This window comes from Prunus avium, chromosome 1 (genome assembly GCF_965620075.1).
Source record: "Prunus avium chromosome 1, drPruAviu1.hap1.1, whole genome shotgun sequence".
In the NCBI taxonomy this organism is placed as follows: Eukaryota; Viridiplantae; Streptophyta; class Magnoliopsida; order Rosales; family Rosaceae; genus Prunus; species Prunus avium.
Window position 1 is genome coordinate 43,093,967 of NC_142284.1, and position 27,801 is coordinate 43,121,767.

At 38.8% G+C, this 27,801-nt stretch overlaps 6 protein-coding genes across 7 annotated transcripts; 4 read left to right on the forward strand and 2 right to left on the reverse strand.

The window, feature by feature from the left end:
- The first annotated feature begins 330 nt into the window (after positions 1-330).
- On the forward strand, positions 331-6,372 carry DCP5 (decapping 5). 2 transcript variants are annotated; one of them, XM_088246563.1, is made up of 8 exons: positions 331-597; positions 1,553-1,653; positions 3,263-3,337; positions 3,430-4,362; positions 5,075-5,146; positions 5,454-5,654; positions 5,771-5,878; positions 5,967-6,372. In XM_088246563.1, the coding sequence occupies exons 1-8, from the start codon at positions 450-452 to the stop codon at positions 6,135-6,137; spliced, it is 1,809 nt and encodes a 602-aa protein (XP_088102689.1). In that variant the 5' UTR covers positions 331-449; the 3' UTR covers positions 6,138-6,372. The 2 variants fall into 2 exon arrangements, with proteins under 2 accessions (XP_088102689.1, XP_088102690.1); XM_088246564.1 differs by having other exon boundaries at positions 5,454-5,642.
- A 420-nt stretch (positions 6,373-6,792) lies between these two features.
- On the reverse strand, positions 6,793-8,511 carry LOC110748028 (clavaminate synthase-like protein At3g21360). Its single transcript, XM_021948069.2, has 3 exons — positions 8,087-8,511; positions 7,596-7,849; positions 6,793-7,496 (listed from the first exon to the last, which is right to left on the reverse strand). The coding sequence occupies exons 1-3, from the start codon at positions 8,453-8,455 to the stop codon at positions 7,151-7,153; spliced, it is 969 nt and encodes a 322-aa protein (XP_021803761.2). The 5' UTR covers positions 8,456-8,511; the 3' UTR covers positions 6,793-7,150.
- Positions 8,512-11,083: 2,572 nt separating this feature from the next.
- On the forward strand, positions 11,084-12,770 carry LOC110748582 (Cytochrome b561/ferric reductase transmembrane protein family). The gene is made up of 4 exons (XM_021948544.2): positions 11,084-11,445; positions 11,566-11,617; positions 11,734-11,930; positions 12,367-12,770. Exons 1-4 carry the CDS (start codon positions 11,287-11,289, stop codon positions 12,697-12,699), a joined length of 741 nt encoding a protein of 246 aa, XP_021804236.1. The 5' UTR covers positions 11,084-11,286; the 3' UTR covers positions 12,700-12,770.
- Positions 12,771-13,173: 403 nt separating this feature from the next.
- LOC110747297 (SLH domain protein) lies at positions 13,174-17,138 on the forward strand. The gene is made up of 11 exons (XM_021947493.2): positions 13,174-13,765; positions 13,878-13,964; positions 14,155-14,310; positions 14,446-14,525; positions 14,948-15,036; positions 15,149-15,252; positions 15,344-15,443; positions 15,518-15,593; positions 15,683-15,800; positions 16,209-16,740; positions 16,892-17,138. Exons 1-11 carry the CDS (start codon positions 13,513-13,515, stop codon positions 16,983-16,985), a joined length of 1,689 nt encoding a protein of 562 aa, XP_021803185.2. The 5' UTR covers positions 13,174-13,512; the 3' UTR covers positions 16,986-17,138.
- A 1,952-nt stretch (positions 17,139-19,090) lies between these two features.
- CHUP1 (Hydroxyproline-rich glycoprotein family protein) lies at positions 19,091-24,337 on the forward strand. Its single transcript, XM_088247182.1, has 9 exons — positions 19,091-19,529; positions 19,705-19,793; positions 19,951-20,712; positions 21,120-22,487; positions 22,597-22,728; positions 23,058-23,239; positions 23,337-23,448; positions 23,566-23,709; positions 23,933-24,337. Exons 1-9 carry the CDS (start codon positions 19,430-19,432, stop codon positions 24,026-24,028), a joined length of 2,985 nt encoding a protein of 994 aa, XP_088103308.1. The 5' UTR covers positions 19,091-19,429; the 3' UTR covers positions 24,029-24,337.
- A 579-nt stretch (positions 24,338-24,916) lies between these two features.
- LOC110744272 (P-loop containing nucleoside triphosphate hydrolases superfamily protein) lies at positions 24,917-27,788 on the reverse strand. The gene is made up of 7 exons (XM_021944238.2): positions 27,434-27,788; positions 26,868-27,011; positions 26,671-26,745; positions 26,384-26,577; positions 26,121-26,292; positions 25,623-26,042; positions 24,917-25,197 (listed from the first exon to the last, which is right to left on the reverse strand). Exons 1-7 carry the CDS (start codon positions 27,668-27,670, stop codon positions 25,060-25,062), a joined length of 1,380 nt encoding a protein of 459 aa, XP_021799930.1. The 5' UTR covers positions 27,671-27,788; the 3' UTR covers positions 24,917-25,059.
- Positions 27,789-27,801: the final 13 nt, after the last annotated feature.

Below are 27,801 nucleotides of genomic sequence, written 5' to 3' on the forward strand. Positions count from 1 at the left end.
TATGAGTATTAAAATTATTTCACTCCCAACTTACCATGTATTTGCTTAACACATGCGAAATCAAAAGTTTATATTTTGCCAAACTTGGATGGATAGATAAGTAATTTTCGAGTGGGACGATTCTCAACAGCCCAGCAAGTCACCCTTTTCAAACCCACTGCCATTCCTCGTTTACTAGACCCACTGCACTTTGGACCGCCTTCTCCCCGAATTCCAACAAAAAGACCAACAAGTCCGAGATCTATCCACGTGTCTGTTTACCATTGGTTATCTCGTCATATCGTCAAATTACCTAAAACGCAAAAACAAAATTATATATTAAATGGGCAGATCTCCCTCTTTTCCACAAAACAGAGAACCGATTATCTCAGAGCCATCCCCAAAAGCAAAACCCTACTCTCTCCCTCCCTCTGTAAATCTGCATGCGTTAGGGTTTGAAATCAGAGGCTATGGCTACGGAGACTGCTACGAGATCGAGCTCAGCGGCCGATTCGTACATAGGGAGCTTGATAAGTTTGACTTCGAAGAGTGAGATCAGATATGAAGGCGTGCTTTACAACATCAACACCGAAGAGTCCAGTATTGGGCTCAGAAACGGTACTGCTTACTCACTTGATTTGATTTATTGTTCTCAGGATTTCGTTTCGTTCATTCTTGTTTTCTATGCCTAATTTAATTTAATCGAATTGATTAAATTTTTTATTTACTAGTTTTTTGGTTGTTGGAAAAGAATGTTTATTTACTAGTTACAGTCGTCTAGTTTGACCTTTTTTTTGTTTAATTATTATTTGTTTCAGATATTTGAAATTTTCGCTTATTATGAAATTTCTTTTAAAAACTGGCTATCAGTCACGTGTGTGTATGGAAAGTATGTGATTCAGGCATTAACGTGTGCTTTGAACTGAGTATGAAAGTATGGTTTGGCGAGGAACTAATGTGGGTAAATTTCTGTGAAAATGTCCAACTCTCTGATTGTAAATGGTTTGTCTCTTAAATATATGTGATTGTAACTGGTTTATCTTTTCGATTTTTGGCAAGGACTATATTTTTTGTTGTTGAAATTGTGTCATTTTGTTTTGATTGAACAATTCATATTTGGCTTCCTAGTAATTTCAGTTTCCTTGATACCACTGCTGGCATCAATAAGATATCTTGAGAACGAAAAATCGTTTCTAATTTTGTTTTATTACAAAAACATTGTGTCCACAGGGTTATGGAATTTATAACAGCCACTTGTGGTGCATGGTTATTTGTTCTTTTACATATGGTTTAATCTCAGAACAGTATATTGCATCCATTAATTTATGGTTCATTGTCATAATGCTATCAAATGGTAGAAGTGGAGGGTATCAGCATGGTTAATATATATTAATCATGCATGGAAATAAGGGTTGCATATGTTAGTTGGTGTATGGTTTTGATGTCACGTTACCTTTACCTGAAGCATGAAATGGTTATGAATAGTTTATGTATGCATATAATATTTGTTAAGTGCTATTGTTGAGATATGGGTAGATGAGCTGGTGGTAATTTGTTACTTTCTACATGGCAGTACGATCTTTTGGAACAGAAGGAAGGAAGAAGGATGGACCACAAATCCCTCCGGGTGACAAAGTTTATGAGTATATACTATTCCGCGGGAGTGACATCAAGGTATGGTTTACACAGATGCCTAAGAACCTAGGACCAGAGTCTGGTCACCAAACTTTGTTTTTCAAGACATTCACAATGAGCGTTCTATATTGAGGATTGATAATTTACCAAAAAAACCTTGAATCTCCTTTGTTTTATGATTTTAAGTTATTCAATAAAGGTATTTTTCTTCAATCTTTGGCAAGGACATTGCTTTTATTTTTATTTTTAAATAAAATTAAAATTGGAGCATGTACTGTTGCAAACTTGCAATTGTTGTTGACTACTAAGGTGTGTGAAAACTCGAGTGTAAATATGTTGACTCTTGAATTATATGATAATAATGATCAGGGCCGTCCCTGAGATTTTGAGGGCTCTGTGCGAAACTTAAATTGGGGCCTCATATAATCTAATACAAAAATATTATAAATAAAAATTTAATATAACTTAATGTCATAAACATTTTTTTTTTATAACTAAAAGTCACCATCAATAAACATGTCATGACAATCCAAAATCAAATTCATAAAAATTTAAATGTTTCCATTTGATAAAGTTAAATATTAGTATGTTTGGTATAAAAATAAGCTCCTTGTGCCCCTACAAAGTCCCTTGCTGCCTCCAATAAGCAATCTATGTTTAATAGGAAAAAAAAAATTGGCAATGACAAATTAAAGAGTAGTTGCACACAAATGTCATTAACAAAGAAAAATTCCAAACCCCTATAACCTAGAAGAAAACCCCAGCAAGAAATAGATAAGTAATTCTAAAAACTATATTCTCATATAACCAATCACCAACATGATAATAATTTAATAAAATAAGTCATGTAATATATAGAATAGATTGAAATTTTAGATATATACTTGAATTTGAATTGAGATTTGAAGATGACTATTTGATTTTGATGGTCTTTATGAATTTAGGAATTAGGGTTTTCTTTTTTCGGTGTTGAAATTCTTGAAATTGAAAGAATTATAAAAATTGTCTCAAGATTGAAAAAATAACCAAAGAGAGATTGATGATTACGTACTAGAGAATCAGAAGAAACTATGAAGTTTTTGTTTTTAAATGAAGAGAGTACTTTTTTTGGAAGAGAAAACTTTTTTTTTTAATTTTTAAAAGAATGATAAGGGGGGAGTAGAAAGTTTCTTTTTTTTAAGGCTTTCTGTTTTTATTTATTTATAATTATGTAAAGTTTGTTGTTATAATACAAAAATAGTATAAAAAAAGGCAAATAGATGGACTTCGATGAGAATCGAAGTTAGGCCCTTTTGTTAAGTGAATACGCGCTGCAGCCAACTCCACTATGCGCACTCTTGTGCAAATGTTTAGCACGCTGTAATATATATACAATTTATATAATATTAATATATATAATATAAACAATTTTTTTTTCGGGGGCCCTCAAGAATTCGGGGCCCTGTGCGGTGGCGCCACTTGCGCCACCCCAGGGCCGCCCCTGATAATGATATAAGGTAGAAAAATTAACACTAATGTCATAATCCATGATGTGGGATGTAACTCACTGCAATGTCATCATGTCAAATTTTGGAACTTATTCATTTTTGGTTATATTTTCATGTAAATATCGAAGCCCTAAGTCTTTCATTATTGCTTTTGTTTACAGGATTTACAGGTTAAGTCTTCTCCACCTGTTCAGCCTACACTACCACCTATAAACAATGATCCAGCTATTATTCAAGTAAGAGAAGGACGTCTCACTTTTGTGATGCATCTAGTTAACCTCTTGTAATTCTCTCTTTCTCTCTCAAACTCCTTTTACCTTTCTTGCAGTCTCACTACTCCCGCCCTGCTCCTTCAACATCGAGCTTACCTGCTCCTGCTAGTGGATCTTTGACGGATATTAATCCTCATACTGCACAGTTGGGACTCCCTGGTCCAAATTTCCAAGGTAGTTTGCCTTTATATCAACCTGGAGGCAATTTAGCGTCATGGGGGGCTACGCCTCCTCCTCCAAGTGCAAATGGTGGTGGGCTTGCAATGCCAATGTACTGGCAAGGATACTATGGCCCTCCAAATGGGCTTCCTCATTTACACCAGCAATCGTTGCTTCGACCACCACCTGGGCTATCAATGCCTTCTTCAATGCAGCAGCCACTGCAGTACCCCAATTTTAATGCCTCCTTACCTACTGGAACTTCAAACTTGCCTGAAGTTCCATCGCCTTTGCTTCCAGCTGCTAGTATTAGTTCTACTTCTTTATCTCAGTCAACATTGCCAACAACTCTGCCTCCAGTGCCTTCTACAACACTAGCTTCTGAAACCTTGCCAAGCTCTATGCCTAACAAGGCACCAAGTTCTGCCCCTTCTGTAGCCACCCTTAGTGCAAACTTGCCACCTATTTCTTCTCTAACTACTTCAAGCCCAGATATAAGTACTGTTGTACCACCAATCTCTAACAAGCCTCATGCAATTTCTGGCCCAACCTTGCCTTATCAAAACATATCTCAAGCTACTTCCTCTGTTGTCGGGACATCCAGTTCTTTGCGCACGGAAACACTACTGCCTTCTTTGGTAACCCCGGGTCAGCTGTTGCAATCTGGATCTGCTGCAGTCTCTTCAACTCAATCTTTGCAAACCGCTCACAAGGATGTTGAGGTGGTCCAAGTTTCATCGTCAACCTCATCAGAACCCACAGTGCCAGTCTCGGCCGAATCTCAGCCCCCAATATTGCCATTACCACCACCTGTACGGGCTGGTCAAAAGGTGTTGTTTTGTCATACATTCATGCTCTTGGACTTGCTTGCTTTGTTTTCCCCTCCTCCTGGATGTCTATTTATATGTGGGTGGGTGCAGTAGAATATTAGATTGTTATTTAACAGGCTTATTAGACTGAATTGCTAGCATTCAGTGTAAGATGGACCATACCCGATGAAAATTTCATTCGTCAGCCAGGCTCTTTGTTTGAGTTTCTTTTTGTACATGTATTTACATCTCTGGGGTTGCAAATTAGATTTATGTGAAATTGCCAGCTCTGAACTAGTTTCAGGTTTTTAAATGACTGAATTGTTTAGATCTTAGTATTCATGGTTTCTCTTATTCTCACCAACTGGATTTAGTTGAGTTGTCAGGCCAGTGGACCTGTGGTCTGATCCCACATGGTCTGGGGTTTAATTCCTCAAGCTACCTATCCCGGCCTCCTAAAGATTGTAGGATTTGGTGTGGGCCCCAGTTTCGAAGTCTAGTCTGCAACGCAGGCTTGGGGGATTTCTGGGTATTAAAAAAAGATGGTATCTCTCTCTCTCTCTGAGAAGGAGGAATTTATTCACAAACTGGTGCAATAAAAAAGATGAAGTTATAACAATTTAGGACTTCAGTTCCTTTTTTTGTATTTCAATTCTATTATCTACTCTATGATCTTATGAGGTCTCTGACATTGTCTCTATCTTTTTCTATATATGTATAAATGCATTCCCAGCCAAATGGAGCTCAATTCCAAAATCGCCATGGTTATACTTATAGGGGGCGCGAAAGAGGGCGAGGATCTGGGGTAATGTATTATTTACCTTTTTAGCATATGATTAATAGGGATGTTTGGATGTAGAGTAAATTTGAATCTGAGTGACAACTTAAATTTGAGTAAAAATGAGAACTTCTTGATTGGAAATGTTTTGTCAGGGGGGTGTTTTTCAGCGCTTCTGATGGCTTTTAATCTGTAGTAAGATATATGTGATAAATCCAAAATTATTTACAGATAGGATTACCCCTGATTAAATTCAATTTACTCTTACCAATTAGTCGTTGTAATACCTTTTGGGATACCTGGCAGTGCCAAACAATTAACAATTTGATTGCAGAGTTCCCGTCCAATAACAAAATTCACTGAAGATTTTGATTTCACGGCAATGAATGAGAAGTTCAATAAGGATGAGGTTTGGGGTCATCTGGGTAAGAGTAACAAACCTCACCCAAAGGACAAAGATGGAGATGGAAACGCCAGTGATGAAGATTATATTGAGGATGAAGATGATGTGGAGTTGTCGAAGGTTGAGATCAAGGTGGCTTTGGCTATCATGTTTTTCATTCATAATCTAAATGGGTTCTAGATTAAGAAATAATCTTCTTATTACTTCTGTCATCTCATTTTGTTAAGTTTTGTGCCCCTGTGCCACAGCCCGTCTACAATAAGGATGACTTCTTTGATACCATCTCTTGCAATGCTATGAATCATGAACAGAATGGAAGGACTAGATACTCTGAGCAAATAAAGATAGATACTGAGGTAGTGTACCTTTTATTTATTTTTTATTTTTTTGCCCATCTTAGTTTTGGAGATTTTCATGGATATGGTTGTTTGTTTGTTGGGGCAGACTTTTGGCACTTTTTCAAGGTATCGGGGTGGTCGAGGTGGCCGTGGTCCTGGGCGTGGTGGCCGTGGTCGTGGTGGTTACTATGGAAGGGGTTACGGGGGTTATGGGGGTTATGGCGGTGGCTATGTTGGAAGGGGCCGTGGCCGGGCCATGCCCACTCGTGCTCCATAGTTGCCACTTTGCCTTCCGAGAGTTAATATGGGTAAAACCCAAAGCCCGAATGGCAGCCCATCAGAACAACAAACAGATTTAGGGCTATGTTAATGTTGTGTTTTCCTTATTTATGCCTGTCCAGAAAATAAATAGAAGTTAATGCTGTTTCTGTATCAAATTGTCTTTATCTATTTCCCTGATTTGGGACTCCTTTTATTGACCTAATCAAGAAGCATCAAATTTAGTGACAGAACCTAATCAAGTTTAGTTTTTTCTCTTACCTATTAAATTTGTTGTTCTTTGATGTCAAACTCTTCACCTTATTGGCATTGGTATGAAGTTGGACTTTTGGCTTGCCATGAATGCATCGAGAAATGTTGATTTTAGAAATAGGGTGAGAGAGCTGATTTTACTGGTAGAGTGATATTAGACTCGATGCGGATGGATGTATATTCCATGTTTCATGTGGCATCTATTGCAAGCTGATTTGAGATTTGGAATTTGGGAGATTTATGATTCAGCGATTATGGTCGTTCGATTGTTGCTCTGCCAACTTACGAGAAACTAATCACTCACTAAGCGCTTTGAGGCCTCTTCCTCTCCAGATGGAAATCAAATGATGAGTTTTGATGTATCTGACCATGTATTGAAAGATAACATTGTTTTTAGGGCTCGTTTGGGAGTGCTTCTCTAGAAAGTACTTTTGTTTATAAGCATTTCTAACAAAAGTGCTTTTATTATAAATATCTTGAATTGTCGTAAAAAAAATCATATTGCTTCTTGGAAAAGCATTTGGTAGTGCTTCTCCAGGAAGCACTTTTATGATCCAGAAGCACATCTAAATTTTTCTGTCAAATGCTGTCAGAAGTGCTTTTGACCTTTTCAAAAGCACTCCCAAACATGCCTTTATTCTCTGAAAAAAAAAACTTTCCAAAAGCACTCCCAAACATGCCTTTATTCTCTGGAAAAAAAAAGAAGACGTTATTACTTGAAGCCAGTAACTGGCCGTACAAACTTCGCTTTCTAAGAAGCTACTTGCATGTGGATACCAAGACTCTCCTGGGAGGAAGAGAAGGCCTTCTTCCATGAAGCAAAGCCAAGTTATCGAAGAAGAGAACATCACCCTTCTCCCACTTGAATTGGATGCTTTCTTCTTCAATAATCTGTTCACATCTGTTCACCACATTTGCCGGAATCTCGGTTCCATCGGCCATGAGGGCAGAGCTGTGTTCCTTCCCATGCATGCCGACCACCGTGTTAAACCACATTCTCCTTTCTTTTCTTCCATCAAACACCTTCGTCAGCGACCTTGGCCCCAATATTGTCTTGATTGCTCCATCTGGTAGCCACTCAACGTCCATGCCTAAAGCATTAGCCCTGCCAAATCATAATGTCTTTAACCAAATGATCTTGTAACTATGAAGCCAATTTATCATGTTGTGACTTGTGATATATAGAGTAGTAAGCAAAGATCACCTTTTCTCAGCTTCTGCACGGTCTGATGTGCCAAAAGTATCCTCCCAGCCCCTACCCCTCATGGAACCTGTACTGTTCTTACTGGGAGCTGTGAAGGTGTACTTCAACCCATTTGCGTCCATTTCTTCCACGGTTTCTGGGAACTCCTTCAGCATCCTTTCCGTTATCCGGAAGCTCGGAACAAAGGGTGTTTCTCCGCCTTCTGGTGGTGGTGTCTCACAGAATAGGATCACTTTTTTCGGATATTCCTTGATCTGCAGGTTAATTAATTAGTAAAGTAAAGGTTAAAGTAATTAAGAGGGTATTAGCAGATGCCAATAAAATCATATTGGGTTAACTCTTTGGATTAGAATTGAATTAATAAAGTCTAATGGAGACGGACATATTTTGGTGCAAGAATTGGGCATCAAACTGTGATCTCATAAAACAAACTAGCTTAAAAAAGGTTGCAGAAAACATGACCAAATTGAGAAGCTTATTGAGGCACTTACCAAGACCATCTCATGATGATAGTATATGAATTCTGAAAGAGGTCCTTCATTGGCAGTCCATACTCGCTTGTGCACATGTGTTCTTGGTGCCGGCCCTACGTATCGAATATCATCCCACCCGAATGTTTCAATGATATCATTAAACTCCTCTGCATTCTGCACATTGAAACCTCTAAGCAGCACAGCGCTGTTCTTGATCAGCATCTGCTCAAACCAGTCCTTGTTCTTCTTCAGAGCCAACACAAGGCTCTCCACATCATTGCTGCTGTTGGGCTCTGGAGGCTGCAGCACCAGTGGCATGGTTTCTCCATCCACTACCTTTTGCCCTTCACACTTTCCCACTTTGAAGTCCTTCGTGAAGTGTTCCATAATTTTTCCCTCTCTCTCTCTCTCTCTCTCTCTCTCTCTCTCTCTCTCTCTCTCTCTCTCTCTCTCTCTCTCTCTGTTTTTCTTCTCTGTGTTTATGTGGTTTGCAAGCTACTTATTATATAGCAATAGAGTTGGAAATGTCACCGGCTATTTTTAGATTCTTTCTATGTCCTGTTTGTAGATTCTTTCTATGTCCTGTTGCGTGAATGCTTGTAATAAGACAGTCTTTTTATTATTATTATTTATTGGTTTATGATTGGGGAGGTGCTTCAATTTTAAGACTTTCTGTTTTTTTTTTAAAAATGCGTTACTGCTAAGGCAGCTACCTTAAAACAGCATATGGGATGCAAACAAGAACTAATTGGGGCACCTTGGAGGATAGGACGATAATTACTCAAAATGAATTGCTCTGGTTTGTATGTGACTACAAATCCAAGCTTTCCTTGTCCAATGGGGCTAGCTTGTTTAGCAGGGTAGGGTTAAACAAAAAAATGAATTGTTCTGATATGTAACAGCTAGCATAGTATAACAATGAGTTCATTTCATATTTATCGACATATGAAAAAAGATTGACAAACTTCTGTGTCTTTGTTGAAGGCCTTGAAATATACGCAGTGATTAAATACTTATGCTTTGTTTCCACAACGTTATGAGCTAAGCAAACCCGCTAACATACAGGAGCAAGTTGACAAATCCTCTCTTTATTTTCAGCTTCAAAGGTCTGCAATGCCTCTCTGTCTCTGTCCAGAAGTGACCTGCTTAAGCCGGCCATTTCATCCCTGCCTATGCTCCACTTGGCAATTTTATAGGCCATGGAGTAGAGAAAAACTTAGTTACAACGGGATAACATTGTTTTACTATTTTGGTCAATAATATTATGCCATATGGAAGTGTTATCACTCGTGTCATAGCGTGCTATTAACAATAGACAATCTAGCTAACTGTTGTATCTTCTGCATATCAACAAACAATAGACACTCTAGCTAACATATAAATAAATTAATTAACAAACCACATTAGGGAATTTTATTTTATTGACATGGACAAAATCCCTGTGCATAAAAATCCATTGAAATATTATGCATCACGTGTGCAGTGGCAAAAGCTCAATAATATTTCAGAAAGAGTTATTTATATTAACACTCCTAAGGTTTTTGGCTTTTTCACAAAATTCCGTCAAGTTTTTGAATTTCCACGAACACCCGTTAAGGTTTTAAATTGTTTTTACAAAACTCATTTTTATTGATTTTTCATCCAAAAATTGATGATTTTATACAAAAAAAATTCTCCAAATGACAAAGTTGATTTTTGAGATTAGATTACATATACTTCATTGAGGTTAATTTTGTCATTTGCACAAGTATTTTTTCAATGAAATCATCAATTTTTGGACAAACAGTCAATAAAAAGAGATTTTGTGAAAACAAACTAAAACTTCATGAGGTGTTCGTGTAATTTTTGAGACCTGTGGGAGTTTTGTGAAAATACAAAAAAATAGGTATCGTTAGGTACGAAGGACTGTCTTTGCGTGGACTATGATCAGGGACTGTCTTGGATTGGCTTGACCTGGCCTAAACTGGATAACAATTGTCCTATGTTTGGTGTATGTTTGGACTAGGACTAGATATATATATTTTTTAAATTAAATTTTTTAAAACATATTGAAATGAATTTAATATTATTTTTTTGACTTTTCTTCTTCCTCCTGTGACTTGCTTCTTCTTCCCTATCCTCTCTCCACTTCTCCTCTTCTTCTCTTCTTCTTCTCCATCCTCTCTCCTTTGCCTCTTCTTCTCAGTATATGTTTCTCTTTGGTTTTTTTTTTTCCCCCAAATTTTTTCTCTGTTCCTTTTTTTTTTCCCCGAAAATTTTCTCTTTGCTTCTTCTCAATATACTCTATCTTCTACTTCTCCCTCTGCTTGCACAGTCATCATCATCTCACATTCACCATCGTTGCACAATCGCCGTGTCCACAACCTATAATTCAAGCTGCGAAGTCGTTATCTCCAATCGGTGCTCGTCGAAACTGATTGGAATTGACTGCGATGATGTATTGGGGTCACTGCGTATGGCTGTGACGGTGGGGGTTTGGATCGGTTGCAGGTGCTTGGGTGGTTGATGGTTGTGGAAGGCACTTGGGTGGTCGATGGTTGCGGCAAGGGCTTGGCTTTTGCAAGCGCTTGGGTTGGGACTAGCTTGTCCCCCCTCTCCATGCGGGTCTCACTAAGAACGTGTTTTTGGTGGGGCCAGTATTAACAGTCCCACTTAAAACTAAAACTAAGTAAAAACAAACATGGGATAAAAATTTGTCAGTCCAGTCTAAGCTTAGAAGGACTAAGCTTAGAAGGTGTACCAAATGAGCCGAAGTGTTAGTGTAAATAACTCTTTTAGAAAGCTGGCGCATGTCACTAATAAAATTGGACTTCCTTAGACACGAGGCACGAGACCGATAAAACAGAGCAGAGTCAAACAACTCCGGGCAATTTAAGTGCCTCACTTAATTCTATGAAGTTTTGTACAGTTCGACAAAGCATCTTGATTTATTACACCTATTTAATTTTGAAAATAGATTATAAGCTAAACAAAGATTTCGTAAGAAATAAGCTTATCTAAATCTAATGGGGTACCCACCAAAAAAAACTCTCATGAAACAGTTGCAGGAAAAAAACAACTTTTTTTCAACATAAAGAATTCAATAAAGGAAGGAACTTTACTCAAAATTGATAGTAGCAGAGTAGATCTAGAGCTCAGCTGTCGGTAGGCAGTTACTTGTACCACTTCTTTTTACAGTGAGCTCTCATCAGAGTTTTGGTTCCGCATGCCTCAAACCCATGGCCATAGTCACTTCTTCACAAGTCCCATTGCTGTTCTTTGCCAGGATCTCTGGGCTTCTAGTTGCAGTGCTGGTCCTTTTTTGGGCTTTGTCCTTCAAGTCCAGCTTCCTTCCTCGTCACTCTTCCTCCCAAGAAGACCAGGGCCTCATCTATGCAGTATGAACCTAATCCGCTCTTTCTCTTCACATTTCTTAATTTGTTCTGCGCTGAATGAAAACCCCAGAAAGATTCTGATTTCTGGAAGCTAAGCTTGGTGGGTTGTTCTTGTTTTTACAGGCTCTTCATCCTTTGTTCATGGTCATTGGCTTTATTCTCATTAGCGGAGAAGGTAGTGTAAGAATTAGCAGGGAGTTAAAAATTGAAGCAGACCCTTTAATTGATAAAAGGAAGTATTCTTATTACTTGGGTTTTTAGTTTTTTTATATTTTATTTTGTTTTCCCCAGCGATTCTGGTTCATAGGTGGTTGCCTGGTTCAAGGAGTTTGAAGAAATCAGTGCATTTGTGTCTTCAAGGCGTGGCCTTGGCTTCTGGGATCTTCGGGATTTGGACAAAGTTTCAAGGGAAAGATGGCATTGTGGCTAATTTCTATAGTCTGCATTCTTGGATGGGTTTGATCTGCATCCTCTTGTTTGGAGCTCAGGTTCTGTTCTTCATACTCTACTCATATTTTCTTTTGTTCAACTAATTACTGGGTTTAAGTCCAACTTTTGGAGTTCGGTGCAAGTGCCTTTATCTTTAGTAAGTTAATGACAAAAGTCTGTCATTTCAATATTATCATTCGTTAGTGCAGAGATGCTTAGTAAGCATGTAGTAGGCCATCAATGTGTATCAATCAATATAATTCATCAAATGAGTCCATAAAATAATTCAGCCAACGGGCCAGATGGAAGGCAAATGGCCCAGTAGTACTAATAATTTTGCCTTCCTTCTCCCCCCATCCAACCCAAATTAATAAATAAAATAACCCAAAAAGAAAAAGAAAAAAGAAAGTTGTGTTGTGAGGCAAGATAAGCTAATAATTTATGATGTTTATGAAGAAACAGTGACTGAGCTGATATTAGATTTCTAAATTGCAGTGGTTGATGGGTTTCCTGAGCTTCTGGCATCGAGGGGAAGTGCGCACAGTGAGGCTAAGGCTGTTGCCTTGGCACATATTCCTCGGACTCTACACTTATGGGTTGGCCGTGGCCACAGCAGAAACAGGGCTTTTGGAGAAATTGACGTTCTTGCAAACACAGAGGAATGTGTCTAAACACAGTCCAGAGTCCATGGTTGTAAATATTTTAGGTCTGGGGCTGGCATTGGTCAGCGGCATTGTAATATTGGCTGCAGTTTCACCCAAGTACCAAGCCCTTAAAACTAAACCCATTTACTCAACGCATACCAAAAAATGCTTGTCTTCCCAATAAATTTTGTTTGTTGTTTTGGTTTTTTTACTGTTCTTGTGATCTTTGTAATAATACAATCTGGGTTAATGTGATGTTATGTTAATTAACAAGAAAATAGACAAGGCTGGATGATGCTAATTATGTTTTCAGCCTTAAATATAAGGTGATCTTAAAAATAACCAATCACAGTTCAGCCTGAAAACATTTTGGGGGTTGGGAGAGAGGACAAAACGAATCTGGCATGGTTTTTCAAGCAGGAAAATGGAAATCGCAAGCTCACCATTATAATTTATGTAGCAGCTGTTACAAAACACAGGAAACTAGTATTAGGTTGGTTTTCTTCTAGCAACTAGCTAGTGATGAATTTCCTCTTCTCATTTATGAAAAGGGTGGGTACTTACAATTTCTAACAAAGAGAAGGTAAGTGGATAAAAAAAGAGTGGGAAAATCAACTCTCTCTCTATATACATAAGTTATTATCTCATCCGTCCGTAGGTGTGGAAGCCTACAAGCAAAAGCCATTGTAAACAGGGATGAAATGAGAAAGGGGTAGTAGAACATATACGATAAAAGCTTCCGGCCATCCGCATAGAGAATTTCTGCATAGGGAGGGGTAGTTATAAAACATTTTCTTTTTTCTTTTGTTTTGTTAAACTAGTAATAAATTGAAGGAAAGTTGGTTCCTTCATCAAGCAGATGCCACTGCCACCTCTCAGTCTCCCACCCTAAAACCCCCTCTCTCTCTGTCTGCAATTACAGAGCTTCAGCATTTCTCACTTCCCACCGTAAATTGCAACCCTAATTCCCAAATCTTGTCTCAACTGAAAAGTAATCATGTGCTCATCTTGTGCACCCCCGTATTCCTCTCTCTTCCTTCCCTCTTACACTTCCTTCCTTTTGCGACGTCGTACTTTCTCGCCAACCCTAATTCTCTTGAAGCCCAAAGCCACAAGGCCTAGACTGCACCTCTCTGCTACACTCGCCCAGAGAAACCTCGAACTTTCATGGTTCCCTCCGGACCAAACTGCCAGCAACGACTATGGCGGTTGGGCGCATGTAGAGTCTCCGCTTCAACACAAAAATCCAGGTTTTCTCTCAATTTGAGTTCTTTAACTCCTCGATTTTTCATAAATGTAATACATCTTTACAGAAAAACAAAAATTGAGCTTTTTATTCAATTGTACTTTGTGGTTTTGCAGGGTTGCCTACCATTGTGATTGGGGGTATTGGGGCTTCACTGGCTGCTATAGTCGCTGCAATTGCTTACTTCTCGCTATCCAGAAAGGGTCTGCATTTCCACCTATTGGACCTTTATTGAAAGATTTATGCTTTTACGTTTTCCATTTTTTGTGAGTGGGATGCTCAATTGCATTATTTTGGTTACTTGGTTTTAAGGGTAATAGCCTTTATAGTTTCGTATAATTGGGCATTTGCTAAATTGGTGGTTGGGCATACTACATTGTTCAATTTTTGTAGGTTTTAAGTTTCAAATAACGAGTCCATTGCACGCTTTTCATGGGAGTCCTGCTGATACGAAACCTACAAACCAAGGAGCATTGGATGAGGATGCCATGATCTCTGAGGCAAGCCCAGAGACTGTACCTACTTCTGTTAGCCAAAATACTACTTCAGGTACATCAAGTTGAACATGTGTTGAGCTATATCATCTGTTTATTTGCTGAACACATTTTGAGATCGTTATGTCTAAATTTTCTTTATATTAATTGATCCCTGGAGATTTTCTTGTTTGTCTTTTGTCCGATTCAGCATCTACGGAACGCATTATAATCCCAGCTGCTGTGGATTCTACTCAACAGGAAGCTCTAAAAGTCTTGAAGAAATTGAAGGTGTGCTTCTTTATTGAGTGGTGTCATGCCTGTACTGCGTCTTTCTTCTTGTTCTTTAATAATTCCTTACTCTGAAGTCGGACTTGTGAGATGCTGATGTTTCTTTCTCTTAACTGAAGTTTGCATGTAAGGAACATAGACTTAAAAAGACTTGAGCGGTTCTGAGATATGAGTTGTATGCTCATCAATAACAACATTGCCATAGTGGTTAGATAAAAATTTTGAGTCACCATGGGATTTTCAATCTATTTTTTCTAATGTAGAATTTTAATTTACTACTATCAATGACATGTTTTACATTCTTGAATTTTGGACTTGTGAGATTCTCTTCTTTGGATTTTGTTGAAATTGTGGGCTAATTAGCCTGAAGCTTTGGGTCCAGTTCTAAGCATGAATATCTCAACTGTAATTAAGGTATACAGATCATTGAAGATGATGTCAAGGCTGATGAATTGTGTACTAGAAGGGAGTATGCAAGATGGATAGTTCGAATAAACTCGTCATTGGAGAGGTTGTAATACAATACATACACACCTTGAAATATCTTCTGTTTGTTTGAGAACTTGAGAACTTGAGATCTTAAGGATGGTCTTCCTTATATATTTTTTTAATTTTCCCTACAGGAATGCAAAGCACCGGCTTGTGCCATCAGTTTCTCTTGCTGGGTCTGCAATTACTGCATTTGATGACGTGAGTGTTGAAGACCCAGATTTTGGGTTCATTCAAGGTAAGGATTGATCCCTTTGCCTGCAATTTGAAAGGCCTTTGTTTGACAAAGATTGAAGTTTGAATATATGCTTCCTTTTCTTGTCCCTAAGCCCTGGCTGAGGCTGGTGTCATTCCCAGCAAGTTATCACAGAAGAGCTCCAATTATGACGGTCTAAAAGACCATGGAAACATCAATTTTTCCCCTGAGAGGTGGAGTGTATGCTTGACTTTTTGTTTAATATCTTGAATTTTCTTCCGTACTCAAAAAATACATAGTGCTGCAGGTTTATCTCTCGACAAGATCTAATTGACTGGAAAGCCCATTTGGAGTATGACTTTTTGCCAGGAGTAATAGAGAAGGTAAAGAGGATATCAATCATTGTCATCAATTGGTATAAATCATGCCTCTTAAATCGTAGGTTTTAAAATCTGACTTGTTTACAGTCCAGATATCAACAACAACAACAGTAGGTTTTATGGATGTTAAAGAGATAAGTTCCGAAGCACCAGCTGGACTATATACTGACATGTTGGCAGAGGAAAATAGCATACTCAGAAAAGTTTTTGGTATTCCCAATTTTCTGTTTCTATAAATTAATTCAACAATTTCAAGCATGCACACATCACCCACAAACGAAGATACATACATAAAAGAAACACAAATCTATACATATGTTTAAGTTGCTTTTTTATAAGTTTTGGTGAGCTTTCGTTACTGATATCTATTCACAGGGTGCAAACTCAGTGCCATGTCCAGAGATCATTTGAAGATACAATGTAGGAAAATAAGGGTTGTTTTAGCCTTTAAAAGTAGAAGAAAATAAAGATTTGTTACAAACTTGATCAATACTTTATTGTTACACACGTTGAAAACTAATAAGCAGATGTGTAGGCTGGTCATAAATGTTTACTTCTTTTTTTCATTATATGGTATGAGGTTTGTTCTAAGAACGCCATGACATAATTATCTTGCAGGACAGTGCAGGCGGTTTCAACCAAACAAACCTTCAACAAAAGCACAAGCAGCAGTGGCACTGGCAAGTGGCAGGATCACAGAAGCAATTTCTTCTGAATTGTTGAGAATAAAAGCTGAAAATTCTGCAAGGAAGGCAGAGATGGAAGATATCAGGTCCGAATTGCTTGACAGAAAGGACATACAGAGGTTTTGGAATGAGAAACTGAAGGAAGAGGGAACCCGTGGTCTTGAGGTGGAGAAGGCTTATCTTGCTGCTCTTAGTGATTTGGAAAAGGAGAAGATTTTACAAGAAAAGAATTTTGCCGAGATTTTGAAGGAGAAGGCAGCTATGGAATGTCAGAGGCAGTTACTTCTGAGTCTCAAGGAAGAGGTCAATGAGATATCAGAAAAGCTTGCATCCGAGAGGTCTACTTATGTAGCCGAGAAGTGTGATTTGCAGGATATGCTCAGTGATTTGGAGACCAAGCAGGAAAGTATGCTTGATGCGAAATCTATACTCGAAGCTGAGATAGAAGCTATTCGGATTCTTAGGTATCGACCATGATTGCAACTATTCATAATAATGCACAGGCATATATTTACTAGAGAGCGTGCTTGAAAATGTCTTGTCTTGAAAACTTTCAATCATATTGTGAAATGGAATGAATATTTTTTTTTCTAATCATTTTAAGCAATGATGCAGATCTTGGGTAGAGGATGAAGCCAGAAAAAGCCAAGCCCGTGCCAAGGTACTCGAGGAGGTTGGACGAAGGTGGAAATGGGATGGCCAGGCGTGACCATCCTTGGCCCCCATTGACTTCTTGTTATGTAAAATCATGAGTGGAGGGATACACAAGGAATTTCTGATTGTTTTGCTGTGTACCAGGATTTCCTTGTACAACTTTCGGAATGCGACTGGGATGAGGAATTTTAATAAATTTGTGCATAAAGTGTAGTGTTACGTATTGAATAAAAATTATTAAGTTCTGGAAAATAATGCGATATTCATTTTTCATTGTCTTCGAATCAACCCCAAGAGCAAGAAGTGGCTACAGAAGGAGGTCATAATAAATTAGCAACTGTGGGCACTTGATATGCGAAGCAGAAAAATAACAAGAAATTCCCACAGTAGCACGTAATTTTCATATTGGCATTATGGAGTAGCTAGAAAATATACAATCACATCCAGATGGGGTAAAATGGTAATTTCGCATGTTGTAGACAAAAGCATGAACGCAAAGCGGTCAAAAAGTTATTCCCGCTCGCTTGTTCGCTCAGTTCTTCTTTCTTCCCAAGTCCTTCGCTTGTTTGACTTGCTCTGCTATCTCTCTCTCTCTGAGGCGAAATATCCTAGCTTTTGGCCATGACCAACAAGACCAAGCCCAACTGTACGTTTGCTTGCTCTAACAGTTCGAGTGAAGCCCAGATGGTATGCTTTTACTTTTACCCAGCTCCAAATCTCATGAATTTTATTTTGTTTATGTCTGGTTTGGTACGCTCAATAGTCAATTGGATAAATTAAATCACGAAAGTGACAACAGTTTGTTTCATTTGGTGAAAAGAAAACCCATCATTTTCTGATTTGTAGTGGTGAGTATGTTGTAGTTTCCTCTTCTCAGGCCCGGTAAGCTCTTTGCTTCCTACCAATATGAGGCATATGGAGCAACAAGAGCCCCAAAAATCCAACTTTATTATAGATAATAGAGTTTGTCTTCTGCTATGGCCGTGGAGCCCACAGAATTCATAACCCAGAAAACGATTTTCTTGTTCTCTTTCTGCTTTGCTCAACACTTATCTGCGTTTTCTTTGAATGATATCCTCGGCCAAACAACTCCTCTTCAATGGATGGAGTTGGGAGGCATAGCCTCTGATTCTTTTGTCATCTTGCTGGCCAGACTTCGACCACATCTCCATCTTCAATCTTATCTATAATTCCTGACCTTCTGCTTTATGCCTTTTTTTTTTCATTTCTGTCATAATTTACACTTTGGGAAAAATTTCTGTATCACAAAGCTACACTGGGATGAGTAAAAGAGCAGACTTTTCTTTAGTTTTTTTAACTGGGTATCACAAGATTGAACAGAATTGTTAGTGAAAATAATGTATTCTTGTTTACCTGCTTATACACACAAAACCAACCACAAAAGAACAAAGCTTTAATGAAATGCCAAAAAGGCATATAAGTGGGTTTGAGGTCAATCACCCAAAAGTTTGGTTTATTTTGCTTTGTGTTTGGCTACACGGCTTCCATTGCTCCAGTCCATCAAGCTAGCGGCTGAGAATTAAATTCCAGCCCCGTCTTTAGTCATCAACCCACTTTCTAATTTCCCATCTTCATTCTGTTATAAGCCAAACATAGCATCCCTTTAACATCGAGTCCTTTGATTTATGAAATCTGGACCCACTTTCTAAAATTGCTTTTATCAATGTTTATTTTTGTAGATCCGCTGCCATACAATAGTAACTGTACCAAGCCTACCAAATGGATCAGATGGCAATGATTGGTCATATTTTGTCTTTGAGCTCTGCTCAATCTAAAAGCTTAATTCAATCAAGTGAACACAAACCAAACAGAAATATTTAAGCTTTGGGCCAGGCCAGTGACATAGTTTAGACAAAGATGCCCACCCATTTAACGGCCGAATATAGATAAACATAACTAAGAGTTCAAATTTACTTTAAAGTTACTTGTGTCTTTTCATTTTGCAGTTTTGGTTTTTGGCTTGTTTAGCTATATATGATCCTTAAAATCTTCAGTGACATGTTTGGAGCCACCCAAATGTGAATTGTAAAACCTTTTGGAGAAGATTAGCCACTAGTTATTGGTGGTTGCTGTAGCTCTTAGCATTAAGAGCTGTGCTGGAATTCTACTTATAAAGAACTTCCGACAGAGCAAAGCCTTCTCGAGTGAATGGTCTATAAACCTGATAAGAAGATGATAGCTGATGGTGTGGGAATGTTTATTCATAGATAGATTTGGATATTAATTATACTTATAAATGCAAGTTCTTTAAACTCGTCTGGGATGTGCACGATTGGATATGGTTGTAGGAAAAGGATTGTCTTCTTAAGCTCTCTTGGGAATTACAGATTCTGGGTTGCTCTTGCTGCATTTCCAGAGCGTTAATGGTTTGAATTATCAGTTATGGGGTGGGGAAGAAGAGGGTGGCGGGTTGTTTTGGAATTGGGTTATCTTTATAGATGAGTGAGGACTTGAGCTTTGCCTATTTGCAATACCTTCATGATAGTCAGGTTAGGCCTCTTGGTTGCTGCTTCTATTGCAGCCTTTGCAGCGAGGCAGCACAACGTCAAAAATTCAGCCTCAACAAGCAGGCATTCAGGTATTCATCTCGACGAGTTTCATATCTATTACGTCTTTATTATTTTCCCAAAACAGTTCCTGGCCTTTTATCAGTTGATTTATTGAAACTGGGCCGTATTTAGTAATCTTATTCAAGATATGAGTTATATTCATTGCGAGTCATGTTCTGAGTTCTTGTGATCATGTTAACTTAGAAAATGGTGAAGCAAACTTTAAACATCAAAGTGAGAAGGAAGACGAAGAGCAACTTACATATTCTAATGATAGCCTCAGAGAAAAGGATGTAAGTACATAACAAAATTTTATCAAATTCTCCTCTTTTTCAACATCAAAATATTGTTAGCAAATCTTATGTTCCCTTCCTTTTACCTATACGTTTTGCAATTTTTTACCTTTTCTTTTTATAAGAAAAGGATTATATTTTTTTGACTTAACTGCAGGGGAAAGAAGAAGAGGAGGAGGAAGAAGAAGAAGAGGTTAAATTAATTAGCAGTATATTTGACCGTGCTCGTGATATTTCACCTGGTGATATTGGAAATGAAGATATTTTACCTGAATTTGAAGATCTTTTATCCGGGGAGATTGAAATCCCATTACTTGTTAACAAGATGGATTCAAAAGAGAAACATGTATATGAAACTGAGATGGTAAACAATGCAAGTGAGCTGGAACGGTTGCGTAACCTGGTGAAGGAATTGGAGGAAAGAGAAGTGAAGCTTGAAGGTGAATTACTTGAGTACTATGGATTGAAGGAACAGGAATCAGACGTCACTGAATTACAAAGGCAGCTCAAGATAAAGACAGTGGAGGTTGGCATGCTCAATATTACTATTAATTCTCTGCAGACTGAGAGGAAGAAGCTTCAAGAAGAGATTGCGCAGGGAGTTTCAGCCAAGAAGGAGCTAGAGGCAGCAAGGTACAAACTCAAGGAGTTGCAGAGGCAGATTCAGCTTGATGCTAACCAGACAAAAGGCCAGCTACTGTTGCTCAAACAACAAGTTTCTGGTTTACAGGCAAAAGAGGAAGAAGCAGTCAAGAAAGATGCTGAAATTGAAAAGAAGCTGAAAGCTGTAAAGGAGTTAGAGGTGGAAGTCATGGAGCTTAAGAGAAAGAACAAAGAACTTCAAATCGAAAAGAGAGAACTAACTATTAAATTGAATGCTGCTGAAGCAAGAGTAGCAGCCCTCTCCAACATGACGGAGGTTAGTCTGAGTGCTTTCTTGCATTGCATACTATGTGTATGTCATTTTTTTTAAAACGTGCATGGGAGGAAGGGAGAATATTTAAAACATTGCCATGTAAGTTTTCCCCTTCTCTTTTTTTCCTTCCTATTTTGTTTTTTTGGCCAGTCATGTAGTTTCTCTTTTAGCTTTGGCTATTTTTGGTTTACGACATGGTCCCTGACTATTCTGAGTTTAAAATTGAGACTACAACTTACAGATGCGAAGATTAAATTATTTATTTATTTATTTATTGAAATTGATTCAGCAAGCTGGTAGAAATTTCATAGGCTGTTTAACCAGTATTATGTATGGAACAAGTTGTAATCACTGCATGTAAACATGTTTGTCTGAATTTATTCTTACAGTGTTTTTCCTCTCTATTTCAGAGTGATATGGTTGCAAATGTAAGAGAGGAGGCCAATAATTTAAAGCATGCAAATGAGGACCTGTCAAAGCAAGTGGAGGGTCTTCAGATGAACAGGTTTAGTGAAGTTGAAGAGCTAGTGTACCTTCGTTGGGTAAATGCATGCTTGAGGTATGAGCTCCGGAACTATCAGACACCTCAAGGAAAGGTATCAGCTCGTGATCTCAACAAGAGTCTGAGCCCCAAATCGCAGGAGAAGGCCAAACAACTGATGTTGGAGTATGCAGGATCAGAACGTGGGCAAGGGGATACAGATATTGAAAGCAACTTTTCTCATCCATCCTCCCCTGGAAGTGAGGATTTTGACAATGTTTCTATTGATAGTTCCACAAGTCGGTATGGTAGTCTCAGCAAGAAACCGAGTATAATGCAAAAGCTGAAAAGATGGGGTAAAAGCAAAGATGATTCTAGTGCTCTTTCATCTCCAAGTAGATCTCTCTCTGGAGGCTCTCCAAGCAGGGCAAGTATGAGCGTTCGACCAAGGGGTCCATTGGAATCCTTGATGATAAGGAATGCCGGTGACGGTGTAGCCATCACTACATTTGGGAAGGTGGATCAGGAACTTCCAGACTCCCCTCAAACTCCCAGTCTCCCGAACATTAGAACACAGATGTCTTCTAGCAACTCACCTAATTCTGTTGCAGCATCTTTCCAGTTGATGTCGAAGTCGGTTGAAGGAGTTCTGGATGAGAAATATCCTGCTTACAAAGACCGGCATAAGTTGGCCTTAGAAAGGGAAAAACAAATTAAAGAAAGGGCTGAGCAAGCAAGAGCAGAGAAGTATGGTGACAAATCAAATGTAAATTTTACATACGAACCTAGAGCGAAGGCTGAGAGACCAGTAGCTTTACCACCAAAACTTGCCCATATAAAGGAGAAGGCAGTTATTTTGGGTGATTCAAGCAACCAAACTAACTATGGTAACGCTGTTGATTCTCAAGCAATAACCAAGCTGAAACTTGCCCAAATTGAGAAGAGGCCTCCTAGGGTACCTCGGCCGCCTCCTAAAGCATCTGGAGGTGCCCCTGCTGGTACAACTCCCAAACCCTCAAGTGGAGTACCACCTCCTCCACCAGGTGGCCCACCACCACCGCCACCACCACCTGGTGGACCACCTCCTCCACCTCCTCCACCAGGAAGCCTGCCAAGGGGGGCAGGCAGTGCTGATAAAGTGCACCGTGCTCCTGAGCTGGTTGAATTCTATCAGTCATTGATGAAACGTGAAGCAAAGAAGGATACATCATCTTTAATATCTTCATCATCCAATGCATCTGATGCGAGGAGCAACATGATTGGGGAGATTGAGAACAAATCATCATTCCTATTAGCTGTGAGTAGAACGTTGTTTTTCATTTCATTTATCTTCTTATCTGTGGCATGAACTGTGGTGTTTAGTACTCAATGCTTCAAATACTAAAAAATGTATGGGCTGGATACAGGTGAAAGCTGATGTAGAAGCTCAAGGTGATTTTGTCATGTCGTTGGCAGCTGAAGTTCGAGCAGCTTCCTTCACAAACATAGAAGATCTGGTAGCCTTTGTGAACTGGCTAGATGAAGAGCTCTCCTTCTTGGTATGCCATTATTTTTCCACTGGAGAAAATATTGCTTTCATAGGTTCCTTTCAATTAGACAAAAAGAAGGATAACATTTCACTGACCAGATGGTTAGAGGACACTTGCTATTGCTAAATTATTAACTCTGAACTCCTTACAACACTTGTTTCCAATATGGGCTCCCCTCTTATTATTGTAACATTCAAAATATCCTTGAACTTGTTTGTGCCTTCCAGGTTTGATATGTATACTTACAAACCCTCCTGTCTGGGTAATCTGCATTGGCATGCTGCTTCATGTTGTAGACATATTCGTTAATTATGTATCTCTCTTGCTGCCTTTGGTAGGTTGACGAAAGGGCTGTCCTCAAGCACTTTGATTGGCCTGAAGGAAAAGTGGACGCACTAAGAGAAGCAGCGTTTGAATATCAAGACCTGATGAAATTGGAGAAGCAAGTCTCCTCTTTTGTTGATGATCCCAAACTCCCATGCGAAGCTGCTCTAAAGAAGATGTACTCTTTGCTGGAAAAGTACGAACTTTCTTTTCATGCATTGACATGCTGGTTGCAAGAAACACTTCTTTCATTTTGTTCTTTGTTCTAAAGCGTTCTGTTATTTTGTTTCCAGGGTGGAACAGAGTGTATATGCTCTCTTGCGTACGAGGGACATGGCTATTTCACGGTGCAAGGAGTTCGGAATTCCGGTTGATTGGTTATTGGATTCAGGCGTTGTTGGCAAGGTGTGCTTCACAAACTGAGAAAAATCCCATTGTGCTTAGTTGCTGCTTATAATTTTTATGATTTTGTTGCATGTCATTTGGAAAAATCAAGCTCATTTAAGATGTTTACCGTTGTAGATCAAGCTCTCATCTGTTCAATTGGCAAGAAAGTATATGAAACGTGTAGCTTCAGAACTTGATGCATTAAGTGGACCTGAGAAGGAACCGAACAGAGAGTTTATTCTACTACAAGGAGTGCGATTTGCTTTCCGTGTTCATCAGGTATAATTGATTTTCGCTCATGTTAATGCTGATTAAAATTGCATTCAGCGGACCTTAAGGTCATATTGCTCAACATAATCAGCAATAAATTGTGTTCTTAGCTTTTGATAGACAACGATGGCCATCGAATCCCCTCATTACACATAGTTTTCAAATGTGAAAATTTTGAAATCTTAAAGAAAAATAATATAAAAATGAAATGCTAACTTGGAACTGTTTGCAGTTTGCTGGAGGCTTTGATGCAGAGAGCATGAAGGCATTCGAAGAGCTAAGGGGCCGTGTCAGGGGACAAACAGAAGACAATAAGCTGGAACCGTAAACTATGTAGCACGGACACTCCATCAGGCCGAAGTGTCGGAGTGTCGGACACGCAGACACGCCCCGGACACAGCTTGGACACGGTCAAGACACTTTTGGACACGGGTCAATGGAAGTCAAAGACACGGCAGGAGCCATTTGAAAATTTAAAATAAAAATGTAGGTCCAAACATAATTATTGAAACATTTGTGGACATATTTGGAACAATTTTTTTAAATGGGCTAAAAATGTAAATTGAAAAGTGGGCTAAACCTGTCTATCTACAGCCAGCAGGAGAAGAGAAGCCGCATCTTCAAAAGTTCTAATCTATTCTTCGTGTGCTGGCCTCTCTCTCCCTCTATCTCTATCTCTTATTCTCTATTTCTCTCCCTCTATCTCTTCTTCGTGATTTTCTCCTTCTCTCCCTCTATCTCTTATTTTCTTCTCTACGAACTGCTAGTGAAGGAGGCGAGGCTCTGATTTATTTTTTAAATTTTTTTCTCAGTTTTATTATGAACTGCTGTTTGATTTTTTTTTTCTTTGTTCCTTCATAGCAGAGCACATCATTTTGGTTGGACTATTTTAAAAATTAGTATATAACTTGTGACATTAAAGTATTGAGTAATTGGTCAATTATTTTTAAAAATATATATATATTCGGATTTATTATTAATTTAATTGCCGTGTACATGTCCTAGTTTTTTGAGATTTTCCGTGTCGTGTCCCCGTGTCCATGTCCGTGCAACATAGACCGTAAATTAATTGAAATTTTTTCTTTTCTTTTTAATCTCCAGTTTCTGTTGTAAATTTCATACGTATTTAGAGTTTATTTTATTACAAGGACAAGTCCAATTCAAACCAAACGAAAATTAAGTTAGAAAGATTATTCACATGAAGAGTTATTTCTAAGAGTTGTTGTGCAAGCTTTATTTCATATGCTTCGCAACAGAATATAATCATAGTATTGGGATTATAGTGAAATAAACGTCGGCTTTCCTAATCCCACATCTCAATTGATTATAAATATATGAAATTATCGGAATTTGATTACACTATCGCATTGTGATTACAAGACTTCTGTCTATGAAGTTGAACTTGGCACCTCCAACCTTCCCTCGAATTTTAGAAGGCAGTTGAATTACACGTCTTTGATCCCCTGCTTCCACCAACAGCTCAGATCCTCCCCTATACTGCATTTGCAGATAAATAAATGCTCAATATTGCACGCTAAAAGCTAACGAAAAATGTGAACGTCAAATGGCAGAGAAAAGTAGCACAATAATAATATGATCTGCCACCAGGGCCAAAAAAAAAAGAGAAAAAAAAATCCATAATGGAGAACTTTATCAGCAAGTTGTCATCAGATCTACTGCGAAAATACTCAAATCGACAATTGTATTCTATATCAAATTGAAGCTACTTAATGCTCAATGCATCAAGGCTCACGGGGTTATAAAACTTGTTGGCTGCAGGTGCATATGGTTAAGAAATTATCTCTAACATCTCTAAGACAAACTGTAGATTTACTCCATAGGAAGCTTAGAGAAAGAGGCAAATCAAACTAAAAACGAAAAAGATAGGTAAGAACTAAATAATTAAATATATCTTAGCATACTTGGTATAGCTTGACCTCTGACTTGTCAAAACCTGGCATGAAAAGGGTTACTGATTTTCTGGCTGAATCGAACTTCACTGAGGGCGTTATGCTACTGCTGCCACTTGCTGGCAAAGAAAGAAGATTCCGTGCATTTTCATTGACAGTGTTCAGTATGATCGCATTCCAATCTAGAGGGGAACCAAAGGGGAGATGTGGAATGAAAGCAAAAGGCAAGGGTGAAAAGGTTGTCTTGAGTCTTTCCTCTGATTCTGTATTCACATGTCGTGAAGCAATCGCAAAGGCTCCGGAGACCTGTGCACCAGCTTGGATTGAGCAGCCCCAATAACGTAAAGCAGTAGCAACAGATGCTGGGTTGTCTGGGTCAATCACTAGGTAGCAGCCAAATTTCTGAGGTTCTGAGAAAGCAGACGACCCTCTCTGCACCACAGATACAATGCAGGATCTCAACGGATGTACATAAAAACTCTGGTCATAGGAAATATGGATTATTCATACCTCCAACATTTGTTCCAGAATGTCCCATATTTCTGTGCTCATTTTCCCATTGCGATGGGGTGTACTGCTGCTTATACTCATGGCTTCATCCACAAGCCTCAAAACTGAAGGACCTGCCAACCTCCCAAGATCAGTTTTCTCAGCTGCATTACGCAGATATTTCAAGTACAACCTGGTGCATAGACATGCGGCCCATGTCAATACATCAATATGAACATATGAATGTGAAAGAATGTTTGAGAGAGAGAGGAAACTCCCTGGACCTTGCTTGACTGGCTGCACTAATCATTCGTAGCATTTCCTCAGAGCTCAGACCATCATATACTATTACGTCAAATTTATCTTTGTTGTGGTTTCTTTGGGCCACATTCCTAAAGAATCCAACAAGCCTCTCAAGTGCTAATGCGGAAAAAATAGGATCCATCCCAGGAAGCACCCCAAGCTCTTCTCCCACTATCTGATCAATTGAAAAGAAAGACGCATCATAAAGGTCCCTGCAGATGAAACATTCAAATGCAACTAAACCCCTCAAATAATCTTACGTACCTACCCCTTCAAGAACTCCTTGTGTGGTATTAAGACGAGCATCCGCTTGCTTTAGCTCTTTCAGAGGTCCTAGAAGCATCTAGACGATGAAGAATGGTTCAATTTGAGTCTATGGTGACTTGCAGCAAACTTCTTCACATAGAGTCATTAGTGGAATGGAATGAAAAAGGGAAAACAGAAAAGGGAATTTGGAAAACACACTTGGGTGGTTTCAAATCTAAGAGCCGAAAGGTTGCTGTTGCATAGTGTAGGAGAACTTCCGATTTTGCAGTTTAGAAAGAACTCAGCAGTGGGATCTTGGGTGTGTATCACCAAGCATGTGCTAAACCCTGCCATTGCAAAATGCTGAAAATCCAACATGAGAAAAACATTAAACAAAAAGTAACAGTAAAAGAAGAGGTGCAAATTGAACAAGTTGTAATTCTATGCTTAAACTTGAAAGTCAGAATTCTGAGATACAATCCCCACAAGCATATATAATCAGCCAAAATGAAATGCTTGAGCCAAGTCTCTTCTTCTAGGCTTATCCCTTAACGAATTAATATGTTAAATAGAAAACCCCGTCAATCATCATAAAAAGGAAATATTAGTATAATTAACACTTGCCCAACCATAATTTCAACCAAAGGCACTAGCTTTCTAACTTGGGTATCTACTATTTTCTTAGTTTTAACTCAGACACAAGTTAGAAACCAAATTCATTCATAGTAGACAGTAAATTATATATAGACTGGGCTAGCATACAATGTAGAGACAGACAGAGATACCTGGGCAGCGAAAACGGCGGAGGTGGTCTTGCCAGAGCCACCTTTCCCCAAAAAAGTGACCAACTTTGTTGATTTCTGAGAAGAAGCAGACTTGTCATCCTTTGACTCCGGAGAAGCCGCCAAGGCCAGAAACCGGCGGTGTCTTGCAAATCTTGTTCTTGTTCTACTTCTGGGTACCTTCGGCGGTGTTGTAAGAAGGGAAAAAGAGATGGTATTTGGAAGGAGAAGCAAAGCCATTGGGTGGGTCAAAATTCAGAAGTAGGCGAAAGCAGCCAGGGGAGTGGAGTTGGGCTTTGGGGGTTTATGAGATTCTTGTTATTGTTTATTTTTTTTTGAAGGGGATGGAAAGCAAGGATTTATCTTTTACG

What these genes read in the sequence shown, in the direction of transcription:
- DCP5 (XM_088246563.1), top strand. Translation starts at nt 450, where the DNA reads ATGGCTACGGAGACTGCTACGAGATCGAGCTCAGCGGCCGATTCGTAC. An exon ending in AAAGAGGGCGAGGATCTGGG is followed by an intron (nt 5,147 to 5,453) that starts GTAATGTATTAT and finishes ATTTGATTGCAG; the next exon opens with AGTTCCCGTCCAATAACAAA. An exon ending in AAATAAAGATAGATACTGAG is followed by an intron (nt 5,879 to 5,966) that starts GTAGTGTACCTT and finishes TTGTTGGGGCAG; the next exon opens with ACTTTTGGCACTTTTTCAAG.
- LOC110748028 (XM_021948069.2), bottom strand. Translation starts at nt 8,455, where the DNA reads ATGGAACACTTCACGAAGGACTTCAAAGTGGGAAAGTGTGAAGGGCAA. An exon ending in ATCATCATGAGATGGTCTTG is followed by an intron (nt 7,850 to 8,086) that starts GTAAGTGCCTCA and finishes ATTAACCTGCAG; the next exon opens with ATCAAGGAATATCCGAAAAA. An exon ending in CGTGCAGAAGCTGAGAAAAG is followed by an intron (nt 7,497 to 7,595) that starts GTGATCTTTGCT and finishes ATGATTTGGCAG; the next exon opens with GGCTAATGCTTTAGGCATGG.
- LOC110748582 (XM_021948544.2), top strand. Translation starts at nt 11,287, where the DNA reads ATGGCCATAGTCACTTCTTCACAAGTCCCATTGCTGTTCTTTGCCAGG. An exon ending in ACCAGGGCCTCATCTATGCA is followed by an intron (nt 11,446 to 11,565) that starts GTATGAACCTAA and finishes TTGTTTTTACAG; the next exon opens with GCTCTTCATCCTTTGTTCAT. An exon ending in TCCTCTTGTTTGGAGCTCAG is followed by an intron (nt 11,931 to 12,366) that starts GTTCTGTTCTTC and finishes TCTAAATTGCAG; the next exon opens with TGGTTGATGGGTTTCCTGAG.
- LOC110747297 (XM_021947493.2), top strand. Translation starts at nt 13,513, where the DNA reads ATGTGCTCATCTTGTGCACCCCCGTATTCCTCTCTCTTCCTTCCCTCT. An exon ending in ATCAATTTTTCCCCTGAGAG is followed by an intron (nt 15,444 to 15,517) that starts GTGGAGTGTATG and finishes ATAGTGCTGCAG; the next exon opens with GTTTATCTCTCGACAAGATC. An exon ending in TGCCAGGAGTAATAGAGAAG is followed by an intron (nt 15,594 to 15,682) that starts GTAAAGAGGATA and finishes TTTACAGTCCAG; the next exon opens with ATATCAACAACAACAACAGT.
- CHUP1 (XM_088247182.1), top strand. Translation starts at nt 19,430, where the DNA reads ATGATAGTCAGGTTAGGCCTCTTGGTTGCTGCTTCTATTGCAGCCTTT. An exon ending in CTCAACAAGCAGGCATTCAG is followed by an intron (nt 19,530 to 19,704) that starts GTATTCATCTCG and finishes ATGTTAACTTAG; the next exon opens with AAAATGGTGAAGCAAACTTT. An exon ending in ATGAAGAGCTCTCCTTCTTG is followed by an intron (nt 22,729 to 23,057) that starts GTATGCCATTAT and finishes TGCCTTTGGTAG; the next exon opens with GTTGACGAAAGGGCTGTCCT.
- LOC110744272 (XM_021944238.2), bottom strand. Translation starts at nt 27,670, where the DNA reads ATGGCTTTGCTTCTCCTTCCAAATACCATCTCTTTTTCCCTTCTTACA. An exon ending in CACAAGGAGTTCTTGAAGGG is followed by an intron (nt 26,578 to 26,670) that starts GTAGGTACGTAA and finishes TCAATTGATCAG; the next exon opens with ATAGTGGGAGAAGAGCTTGG. An exon ending in CAGAGGTCAAGCTATACCAA is followed by an intron (nt 25,198 to 25,622) that starts GTATGCTAAGAT and finishes CTGCAAATGCAG; the next exon opens with TATAGGGGAGGATCTGAGCT.